Below are 12,115 nucleotides of genomic sequence, written 5' to 3' on the forward strand. Positions count from 1 at the left end.
ACTACACGCCTGATCGTACAATAGCTACGGAAAACGTCTGAGCCACTCCTCAATTGCTTGAGGGCAATAAAGCTGTAACGGGCAGAGGCCCCCACAGGCCAGCTGCTGGCCCAAATTGGGCAGCCATCGGGATGGGACGTGGATTCCCAGGGTTGTGCTGCGGATGGACGTGGCTGTCCCCCCGTCCCCAAGACTGCTCGCAGGATGGGGATGAGATGCTCGCCTTCCAGAGCTGGGGGGAGCGGGTGGGGAAGCGATTCAGCAGCACAGGGTCCCTATCCCCTCTTATTCACAGTCCCGCCTTCCTTTCAAAAAGCTAGAACTACAAGCAAATTGAATACAGAATAAATCCCGAGGAAGCAAGGAGCGGCGCGGTCTTGCGTGGTCTCACCCGAGCAGCCTGCGGCAGATTTCATCGACCCTGCGTAATATTAATCACGGGTAAGTTAATGCATAATGTTTGGTCGGCCAAAAAATACATTTGCCCTGTAATTTCTCGTTTGTTCGGAAAGCCGGTGAGAGAAATTGAATGTGAAAGCGATGCCACTAAATTCAATAACAATAAGCCCATGATTTATCTCCTTCCTTTACCGCTCGAGACCCGAACTGCCCGATGCGCCGATTCACGCTCTCCGTCGGGCCGGGGTGCATGCCGGTTTCTGCCACCACTGGCGGGGACTGTAAGATGCTGTGCCTCCCCTCCCTCCCGAACCGGGGACCACCGATAGCCCTGTGGCGCTGGCCGCAGCATCGTGCCCCGGCGGCGCTGCTGCGTCCCGTGACGCTACGTGCCACGATGGGCATATCCCTCGCAGGCACAGCCAAGCAATCCGTGGGACTCTCCTGAACACCGCCAGCCCCCGGCATCTCCTCCGGGCACTCGGAGCTGCTGCTCCGCGGCCAGCCAGACTGGGGACGAGACCGGAGAGCTCAGATTATGCGAGCCGCTTCCAGACACCCAAGAGTGAGGAGGGATGGACGCTGCCTCGCCTGGCGAGGATGCCTCTTCCCTGCTAAACCGTGCAGGAAGATGCAACGTGTCGGTAATCGCTGACAACACGTGATGCTGACACACACCACGCGTGCAGGCTGACTCATCTCCCGGCTGCTCCTTAGTGCCGATCCCTACCGGAGGCGCTCGCCGTCGCGGCCCCGGACTATTTTTAGCTGCCAGATCATGACTGCTGCACACCTCGGAGCGGAGAGCTTGCGCGAGCTCCGCGGCTGACACAAACTGATGGCCCTCCTCCACATCGTTAGCTCCAAAGACATTAAAAGTGACCTCTTCCTACACCTTTGATAAAGCCAGATGATGGATGAATACCTATGGGCTCTTCGAACAAAGGCCACTTGCCCACCTCTGCTTGCGGGACGGGTCCCCGTATGGGGAGACGATAGCCTCCGCAGGGTGCGCTCCCGCCCCGGTACCTCTCTTTACCACCCCCTCTCAGACACCTCCTGTGCCAAGGTGCACGGAGTATCCCCGTGCAAACGTGCATCCTGTCTAGCCTGGGGTGGGGGGAGCAAGGAGGCGACGTCAGGAGTTTTAACAAAGTGTTGCTTCTCGGCAGCAAAGAGTATCGTCTCTGATCAAACCCATTCTGACCCGATCCGAGAGGCTCGTCAGGGTTGATTTTATCCAGATAACGGATTAAGCGCATCTGACAGCTACAGTTTGGTCAACAGAAGGCTTTTTGTCAAATTTCCCAGCCTGGCATGCAGCATGCCACGCCGCCGCCTCACACACTCTACAGGCGCTTCCGTTTTGGGGAAGATCTTCCCTTTTTTCTTCTCTGCATCTTAAACACTCCCTTTTCACAGCCCTCTCCTGGTAAAACACCCTTTGTGTGATCCTTACGGAAAGGATCGTAACACGCACATTTCAAACGCATCCTCCCTGCCACGGAGACGAGATTTTTTTTTTTCCTGGCCCGGCTGATATTCCCCTGATGACTGCATCCTCCTGCCCATCTTTTGGCACACCATTTGAGTGCAGCTGAAAGGGGGGGGGGGGGGACAAGAAAAATAAAACACCACCCAAATCGAGCACCCCATGCTAGGCAGCATCTCCCGACCGCTCGCCACGCACCCTTTTTCTCCAGGTTTTCGCCTTGAGACGGGGAAAACGATAAAACCACTGTGTAACCACCTGTCAGTAAATTTATGAACAATTAGGCAGTGAGAGTGCTTCCCAGGGAGCTATTTGTGCGCACGCTAAAACGTTCTTTCTGTTCGGAAATATAATGGGGAAACAACTTCTCCGGTTCTCCCCCCCTCTTCCCCGTTTTCGCTTTTGGCTGTAATTAATCAGCTGCCGCCGTGCTTTTGTTCCGCTGGCCCCACAGCACGTCCCGACACCACCACTCCCGCCGGCTCCTTTTCAGTGATCTCAAGAAGCCTCAAGAACAGGAGCCCGAGGATCCTCTCCGGGTGCTCCCCATCCCGTCCCTCCTCCATACTCCCATCCGGATTTTGGGGTGCACTTTGTGCCAGCCACTTTAAGGACAGTGGCTGGTCCCGCCTGGGCGGTCCATGCTGTTTTCTTCCTGTGAGTCGGGCTCTCCCTCTTTCCAGACCTTCCCCCTCTCCGTGCCCTCACTCCTTCATTACTCTTTCATTTTGCCCCTTTGCTGCTTCCCACTCATTTGATGCTCGGTGCTTTTCTGCGTGCACACTTCTCCTTCTCTCTTCCCTTTGTTCCACACATCTCTGGGCTTTTCTTCTCGTCTTTTTTTTTTTTTTTTTAATTCCCCCTCCGGATGCTTCTTTCTTCAATCATTGCTATTCCTTCCAGATTTTGCCTGTGCCCACCTCAGCTCTGAATCCTCCACCACATCGCTGTTGCTTTCCCCCCCCGTTTGGCTGTCTTTACTCTCTTGCCCATCCTCTGTTTCTTTGGGGTGGAAGGAAGGGTGAGCTGGGAGGGGGCTGGTTGCTCCTTTCAAGCTTTTTCCCATCCCTGGACACCAGTCTACCTTGCTTCTCACGGGCGCTCCTTTCACTCCACCTCTCTGCAATAGGCTGGAGGCAGTTCTGCCAGAGCGTGGAGGAGAGAACCCCACTGACGGTCCAGCCCGTAGAGGCGGTGGTGTTGGTCACGTCCCGCTGCCGTGTTCCCAGACAACCCTGCTCAGTGCCCACCAGCATCCTGTCGTTACCCTTACAGGCTCACGATAGCTAAAGAGAGGGGAATAGTGATGAAAAAGCATCAAGAGCCCCGGGCAAGCCTCCGGTGCAGTCCCGGATGGCAGAACAGCATGGCGCCTTGACGGCCGATGCCTCCCTGCTCCCACTCCCACGGGATACTCGCATCTCCAGGGCAGAAGTGAGCTCTGCGCCTGGTCCGGCAAACACACGCAAGGCCTGGATGCTGCATCCCATCCTGCTTCCGTCTTGGGGGGAAAAGAAGCATTTCCCTGCAACCTGCCTTTTTATTTCCCTGCACTCCATCCCCATTGCTACGAGCCTGACCTCCTGGAGATTTTCCTGCTTCCATTAACCGGTTCGCTCGTCCTCGCTGGGACAATTAACCCGGTGGGGTGAGGGCTAGCCAGAGCCGAGCCTCTGAACAGAGTCATCGACAAAACACTTGTCTAGAGGCAGAGATGTGACAAAGGGGAGGACACGCTCGGATATGGTGCCCATCAAATGTCACCGGCCCTTTGCCACCTGACCTGATGAGCAGCTTCGATGCCAAGAGGAGAGAAACATGTGCGAGGGAATCTCCTCTGTGCCAGCTGGAGATCTCAACCACCGCCCAGTAATATTTGTGCGCTTATTCCAAAAATGCCAACAGACGAGCTTGGGCAGGCACCGAGGAGCTGGACTGAGCCCTCGGCCTTTCGAGACCTCGGTGCGAGCAGCTGCATTCCCCCTGGGCCACCCTCTCACTGCTGCCAGCAGTGCCATACCATAATGAGCGGCACATACAGGTGACAAACACTTTGCTTTGGACACCACGTGTCACCCGGCAAGATGGACATGTGGCCCAAGCCCCAAAGAACCACCCTGGCCATTCCTGCAAACCCTCCCTCCAAGACGTACGTAAACCCTTGCCAGCAACGGGGAACATCTGCCAACACTTTGTATCAGATGTTTTGCATCACATTTACCGCACAACATCTCTCTTCCTGTCATCTTGTTTCTTAGACCAAAAAAAAAGAACCCAAACCACCCAGTAAGGGGTAAGTATCCCACGTGCAGATGAACCTCCCGAGCAGGGAGCCTCTCACCCTTTCCCTTCTCCAAGCTGAGCTGCATCTGCTTCTGTACGCCACGTCCACACCCCTTACGCCCAACTCTCCAGCATCTAAATACCAAGCACTTCATATATATAAAAGCACTTTCTAGCTTTAGAGCCTATTATCAGGTCTTTCCTATGATGACCGAAGAAGGCCGAGCTGTTCCCCTCACCTCCTCACGTGCCGTACAGCCTCCTGGTAAGGTCTTAGTAAGTATTGCGTTCTCAGCTCCTCCTTGGATATCAAAGGTAGGACAACAAAAGCAAGCTTGACCGTGGCCGTGCTGAAATCTGTGGTGCTGGGGGGAGCCTGGTCTGTGTCAGGGAAGAAGAGCAGGGGAAGGTTGCCCTTTCAGAGACTCCAAGAGCCGGTTGTTATCAGGAAGAAGGAAAAAAAAAATAAAGATTCAGTTTGCTTTTGAGACACTTGCTGAAGAGCTACGCCTGCGTGGGTGCCACTTTGAGAGGCGGCAGATGCAACAAGGGACACGGGACTGGCTCCAGGACAGCATCCTTACATGGATGTGGAAAACCAACCACAACCTCACTACCGCAAATGGAGGCCGTGGTCCTTCAAAAGCCGCCCTGGCTCCCGGGGGGAGGAAAGCAGCACGACACCGAGACAGGAAAATGGATTGCGCCGACCAGAAACTAACAGTAACAATGCCAACAGCCAGGAGAGGTTTTAATGAAAAATCTATGGCAAGTAGGATTAAGGCAGTACAGAGGAGGGTTCGCTAAATAAATCAGAAACAGAGGACATCTGAGGAATACCAAAGCCCACTATTAGGGAGCGATGGCCGGTATTGACATTCACCGCCGAGATCTCCGCCAGACAGGGCACCGTGCGGCGCGCGGATCCCAAAGCAATGCTGCGTTGGCACGTACGCCCTCCTCTCTACAGCCGCTGCTACACGGAGAATGCCAGGCTTGCTCTTCCCTGGACCGCTGACTGCAAAAGCCACAGCTTCAACCAAAACATCGACCCCGAGCTCCACTCTTCAGACTGAACTATACCCCGTATCCTGCAACGGGAGGCAGGAGGGCTCGGCCGAGGTCCAGCCTCACGGCATCTTCTGCTCAAGCTGTTCATGGCAAGAGGATGAGGTGGCTCATCTTCCACCTATACGAGATTAAATGCCAGTTTTTCTCTACGTCCGTAACTCTCTGCATGCCACGAGCACCTTGCACGTCCCTGAAAGCATCCGTCCCATCGTCACTAGGTAGCCCTGAAATAAGAGGAAAATGGAGACAAAAAAAAAAATCCCTCTGGCTCCCTGCCATCTACGCTCTTATAAACCCTTGTTAACGACCATTGCAATGAACCAATCCAAGAGACATATTAATAACGACACTAAGAGACACATTTACTGTTGACTGCAACTCCCTGGCAGATTTATCGCCGAGTTGCTAGGAGGGAAGGCCGGGCCCCGCAGTAGCACAATTAAAACCCGATTGAATACGGGGACAAAGAATCAATACTCTATCCGGCCAACTTTTACTTTTGCAAAATACAAATATAAATTAATTGCCCTGAACGTGGTTACTAACTGGTCATTACTGCCTGCGCGCTGGCCAGCTGGCATGGGCGACGCATGCCACTGGGGCATCCCCGTGGTCCTTGGGCCGCTGCTGCCAGGACGGCTGCCTCCTCGACAAAGGAGAGTCCCCAATCTCACTTTTGAGGCTGTATTTAGCGGCAGGAGAGCTACAGCAGGAAGCACATTTTAGCCCCCAAGGAACTGCATCGGAGCTGCAGCAGGGACAGAGCACGGAAGGATTTGCTTCTCTGGCCACCACCATCAACGGAACGGCATGCTGGCACCTACACATGGATTTTTTTTTTTTTTTTTTTTTTCAACAGACCAACTTAGGCAAACTGTGTGGGGCTTAACACATTGAAAGAGAAATACAGAAACTTCTCAGCATGGACCAGCTGACCTGTGCCTGCGTAACCACGCGTCCTCAGCTCCCCTCATGCTTCCCTCACGCTGCTGAGAGCCACAGTCACTGCTGCGATGGGAGCAATGCAACGCGGCTTGCTCACAACCAAGGGAAAACTCTTCCCAGCATGTTTAGGAACACCTCACCACTGGAAAGTTGCTCTGGATGGAAACTATCCCTCGCCTTTGCTCGGCTAAGCCCAGCATCGCAGGCCCCGATCCGAAAAAGGGGTGAGGGGAGAGGGTGCTGAGCGCCGATGCCAGTTCACCTGATTTCATTAGGTGCAAAACACTCGCATGTGTCACCGGTGTGGACTGGATGGATTAGCACGATTAGAGAGCAGACAGGATGAACAGATTAAACTTTGCAGACGGACGGCTCGCACGCAACTCAGAAAGGGAGAGAGGCCGTGCAAGAAAGGGACGGAGGGGATGCTCCCGGCGCTCCTCCGCTCCCCTCTTCCCGAGCTGAGCGCTGCCCAGCGAGGGGCCCCCTGACACACTCCCACCGAGACCGGGCAGGAGAACCGCTTGGATGGGTGACTGCAATCAAACCCTGCCTCTTCCAAATGAGAAGGAGACATAACTACATACATATCCATGTCGGGGGCTTCTCGGAGACGTGGCAAGGCTGAGAATTTTTTCAGATTTGCTCATTGCAAAATCAATACCCATCAGCTGTTTGAAATTAAAGGAAAGATTAGGTCCTGGTTTTATACACGCTTTATTGTATTCCGAGAGCTTTCTACTCAGCCAGATAAATCTTCTTTCAGAGGATTAGGAAACTTTCATTATCTTTATCTAACCTGAACTAACACTAACTCTGAAAAATTAATCTAGAGACCGGACAAAAGCCAGTAGCCAGTGCAAAGCCGCAAGGATCCCGAGGCGGCATCCACCGGAGTGCTACGGGTACCTCTGATCTGCCGGCACCCGGATTCCCCCGGTCAGAGCAGCCTCAGGACCGCTGCTTTGCAACCCAACAGCATCTCCTACACCAACACGCTTTGCCCATGAAGCAGCCCTGTGCCAAAAGCCATTCACGGCCCCGCAGCGACTTCGACACGCTCATGAAATCTGCCTTCTATCCCAAAACCACGGAGCCTTGTGCTGTTGGAGACCGCTCCTCCACCACGCTTTGCTTTCAGCTCTCCCGAAGCATCTTCAGAAGCGTGCTCGAGCGCCTTAGTAATGGCTCCCCAAGCCACGTGGGTACCGAGCGGCAGGATGGGTCAAATTCACAGCAGGGACAGGCAAGGGGGGAGAAGGAGGAGGAGGATGCCAGCCCCAATTTCAGTTCCCAGGCATCCTCTGCCCCACATGACAGCCGTACAACACAGCGAGGCTGAGACGATGCAAGTCCATCTCCTCCCTGGCACAGCAGGGATTTGTCCGTGCCCCCGTCCCCGTGCTGCTCAGCCCCCGAAGCAATGGATGTTGGTTTAATCACTACATCTCCATCGCCAAGAGGGCCTCCAAACCCTTCACGAGTCCAGACATCCTTCCATATCAAACGGGTGGGTTGCCAGTAGCATGTTACGACCTACCTTGCACGATGAGATGGACGCGCGAAGTCTTGGGGTGATTGTCTGTCTGCACGGAGCAGGTGTAGGGGCCCTCATCGTACACGTCCACGTTGTGTATCTTGATGCTGTACTGGGTCTTGGTGTTGGAGAGGATGACCACACGGTTGTCTATAGACCACTTGTCATTACCGGCATACAGGATGGTGCTGCGGTTCAACCACGCTACCCGCGTGACCCTGTCATCCACGGTACACCTGCGAAGGAACCGACAGAGAGTGGGTCACAAACGTGGGGTAGCGCACACAGTGAGCACCCCAAATCCCAAAAGGGGACACGAGCGGGACGGCACCACGGCTGGGCTACCCTGCCACCACATCCCTCATCCCCCATCACCCGAGATTTCACAAAAACAGCGGGTTCATCAAAAAAAAAGCCCTGCCTTATTTTTTATTTTTTTTTCATACAGAGCTGGGGAACCGCAGACGAAAATCCCATTACGTTTGACCTCTGCAAGCCGCGCAGACATTCCACAGCCCCCCGCCGCTCGCCCACCTCCGCCGCCCCCTCCTCGCCCTCGCTGCGTGCCGAGAATTTCAGATGAAGCTGTAAAATTTGCTGACAGTTCAGCTTGTCGGCACGGCCCTTGAGCCATCCCTGGGGTGATATACGCACCCGCTTCCGGGGGAGAGGGGCTGCGGCACAGGCACGGGGAGAGGGGAAGAGGACAAACAGCCGGAGACGGCGAAACCAGCGCACGGGGAAGAGAAGGGAACATTTGGATAAGCAGCTGTAAATCCTACAAGTGCCTCGAAAACGCAACGCGGTTGTTTCCATTATTTATTTCCTGCCTGGCTCCCACCCTCCCCGCTCCAAGGCTCAGCAGCTCCGGTCCGTGGAGCTGACTTACGCTTGGCAAAGAACAGGACCGGGGGGGGCAGGGGGAGGGAATTAAAATGTTCGCGGAGAACACGGCTTTTTCATTCCGTTTGATAGATTTTTCTCGATTTATTTACTTCTGGCCTTCTCTGCCGCCGCGGCACCCGCAGCAAAACTGCCGAGCATTTGGCTAAATTAAGAGCCTGGCATTTCTCAGGAGCTTCGCCTTTCCCGCTCGAGGATGGCAGTTGGGGAGCTTTTGCTGGGTGTAAAAGCAAACCAGGCAAAGCAAGCTAGGTGCAAGCTTGTGCCGGCAGCGGCAGCGCTGCCGCAGCTTTGTGCAGCCGAGATCCTTGGGAAAAGCACCTACAGTCAATCAAGAAACTCGTGCGAGTCCCTCTCCGCACGCCTGTAAATTCAGAGACGGGCTGGAGGGCTGTCCCTGTCCTCGTCCCCGCCGCGGTGCCTCTCCTGCCGAGGCTTTGGGGGTGTTATACACCTCCCTTGCTGGGATTGCAGAGCGTCACCTCGATCGAGATTATTAATCGGCTGGAGGGAAGGGGTGATACTTGGCATGTTTGAGGGTCCCCCTGGGCGCTCGGTTCAGAGGAACGAGCTATATATCCTCCCACAAACAAGTAATTTTCCCCTTGCAGGAGCCGTACGTCTCCACCAGCCACACCACGTATGGATGCCGGGAAAGACGGATGGCTCTCGTGCCCGCTGCGGCACTGCCGGCATGCCGGGAGCCTGCCCGAGCGTGGGATGCGCCCTGGTGCCCACGGCAGCACCGGCTCCGCTCCGCTGGACCGAGGCGGCCTCGTGCCCTCGGACAGCATCGTCTTCATCGGGAAGCCGAGCCCTCCCTTCATTCAAATTAACTGGGGGAGAGCTAAGCGCGGCCGACTTAAGTTCAGCCCTGGGGGATTCCGGTCTAGTGGACTATTACTGCTGTCTCACTTCATTATAATGAATAATAAAGAGATACTTACACACGGCTTCTGTAAATTATTCATTGCGTGCACGGAAAAATCAGGGCAGCAATATGTAAAACAGACATCTTGCATGTCTGCGCTCATATAAATATCCAGACTACAGCCCTGCGAGGTACTCTCAGGTCCCCTCATTAGGGCTGAAGCACAAGGACGAGGGTTTGAAGTGATAGGGACGAGGAGCTCGTGCCGTCACCGAATACATTCGATCATCACTGCCCGGCTTTGGCTGGTACGTACCGGGGTGCTTCCTGGGGAGACTTGGGGCCAGGCTGGGACTCCTGCAAACTGGGGTTGCTTGTTCTGCGTTTACGGCTTGCATTTACAGCTCAGAGCCGCACCTGCACAAGTGCAGAGGGATGCGAGGACAGCGTCACCCTCCCTTGCCTATACCACCCTCAAAACCGCTCGGAGCAAATGGGCAGAAGCAAATTGGAGACTCTTTCTTCTAACAAACTCATGCCAAGAGCAAGGAGGCAAAGGCTCCTCCTTCTCCCCATCCCTCGAGCTCACTCTTCAGTTGCTGCCACTCAATAGCTAATTCGGGACCATGTCCCTTCAGCTCTGCTTGCTTTGCATCGTTCTCGTCTCCACCAGAGCCCAGGCTGTCTCCTGCAGATGCAGGCAGGGAGGGACCAGACAAACCACCCTAGTTCAAAAAACAAGCCCTCCTGCACCTCCTAGCAACGCCTCAGCCCTACCACCAGCAGAAAAGACATCCATCGGCTGCCATGGAGAGCGTGGCATTTCTGGAGGCACCTTCTCGCCCGATCTCGCCCTCCCACCGCGAGTTTTCCCGCACCCTGGGAACTGGCACTTCAAAGGCAAATACCGCCCCACACCCCGACACGAGGAGCACCCCGCCAGCTTCTTTACCTGGCTCGGAAAGTGATCTCCGTTAGCTGCTAAGCCGCCAGCGCTCCCTCGCCTGCTGAGCCGACTTTGCTACCTATTTCCAATTGACCAGGATTATGATAATGTCTCCAGTAAGCAAACAGGTAAAGAGACTTCTGCAAAGTGTTTAGATAAAGCAGACAAGCTCTGACAAAGCTGGATAATAAAGCGGGCCAGGAGGTTTTCCCTTGAAGGGATCTAATTAAGAACAAAGACAAACCCCCATTAACAGTCTCCTGAAGGCATCGTATCCATCTCCAGAAGAAACCCTGCCTTACGAGTCCGGAAGGGACAAAAGACAATAAAGCGCCTGTCAGACTGGAGGGAAATAAACCCACCCCAGCTCTGTGGTTCACCCGGAGAAAACCCATCAGCAATTGGGGGGGTGGGGGGAATATCTCAGGACCGGTGTTGTCAGCCTAAAACCAAGTCCCTGGCACCCGCCTCGTCCCGGCTCCCCCACGCAGCCCTTCTTCGTGCAATGCGACCCCTCCCATCTGCTCCTCCATCTTTGCGTCCCACTTCGACCCACGGTGCCTTCGAGCAGAGACTTTACACCATCTGCAGCCCTTCAGCTGCCTCCCACTGCGACCGCTCTCCGCTGGAGCGGCTTGCTGGGGAGCCTGGGATGCTGGGCTTTGCTCGAGCTCCATCCCCCCAGTGCTCACGCTGATACACGTGGCCTCTCGGGCGATGAACCCGAACGCGGCAGCGCGAGGAGATGCATGAGGGAGGGAGTTGGGGGCACCGGCGCTGTGCCGCTTCCCCTTTAATTGCCCCTATTCCTCATCCTTAAATGCGAATTTTGAAGTTTGCCGAGGAATTATTTCACTTACTGTCAACAATACAGATAACTCTGCCGACGCGCTCTTTGTGTTCGGCAGCACAAAGAGACCGGCTCCCTCCTCTCAGACCTATTAGGAGAGACCCCCGCGTCGCTCCCGCGGCAGGCTCCTGCCCGGCCCCATCAATGACGCTGACAGCGCTTCTCCTACGCGCGGGACGTGACATAACACCTGCCGCCTTCATCCCAGGCTGTGTGGCAGACCTTTCCTGCTCTGCTGACTTGGCCAAGCACGAGGGTGAGCCTGGGTTTGTACATGCGACGTGAGGCTGGGGCTGCCCTCGACGTCTGCCCCGTGGTGAGGGAAATACCACGTCCAGGGTCAGCAGAAGTTTTCTGGCACTTGTTCGGAGGGATAAACGGCGCGCAAAGAGTTGGAGGCATAAAGCAAGTCTTGCAAACCACCCTCTGTGGGTGCAAAATATCCCGAGGGATGGGATGGGATGCTAGGGACCTGAAAACGTTGATGCACATCCTGAGCGGTCTGGGATTCGCACCCGCAGAGCTGAGACTGCCGGTCCCTGGCCGAGCCGAGAGGGCTGAGGGGGAGATGCTCGCCTTTGGATCGACCCCAAACCCTCCCGCTTCCTTATGCAAAGCAACAACACTCTACTTTTAAATACTGCTATGCCCCTTCAACCCCAAACTGCTTTTCTCTCCTGTAGGCAAGGCGTCTCGTCAAGATGACAAATGGAGATGCCGAAACCAGTCGCAAACTTGCTGGCTGACCCAGTTTTCAGCAGCTAAAATAGCTCACCCGGACCAGGAACGAAGCCCCTCGACAGCGACGGGGTGGTGCT

General features: G+C 55.1%; 1 protein-coding gene across 5 annotated transcripts in view; it reads right to left on the bottom strand.

Annotated features, from left to right (window-relative positions):
• Positions 1-12,115, bottom strand: part of LOC129196204 (opioid-binding protein/cell adhesion molecule homolog) — a 287,692-nt gene that overhangs the window by 7,365 nt on the left and 268,212 nt on the right. For all 5 annotated transcript variants that reach the window (XM_054803281.1, XM_054803284.1, XM_054803283.1 and 2 more), the window contains one exon: positions 7,731-7,963. In XM_054803281.1, the coding sequence (XP_054659256.1) occupies positions 7,731-7,963 (233 nt within the window). The remainder of the gene's footprint in view (positions 1-7,730; positions 7,964-12,115) is intronic.

The sequence above is a fragment of the Grus americana genome, chromosome 24 (genome assembly GCF_028858705.1).
Source record: "Grus americana isolate bGruAme1 chromosome 24, bGruAme1.mat, whole genome shotgun sequence".
Lineage (NCBI taxonomy): Eukaryota > Metazoa > Chordata > Aves > Gruiformes > Gruidae > Grus > Grus americana.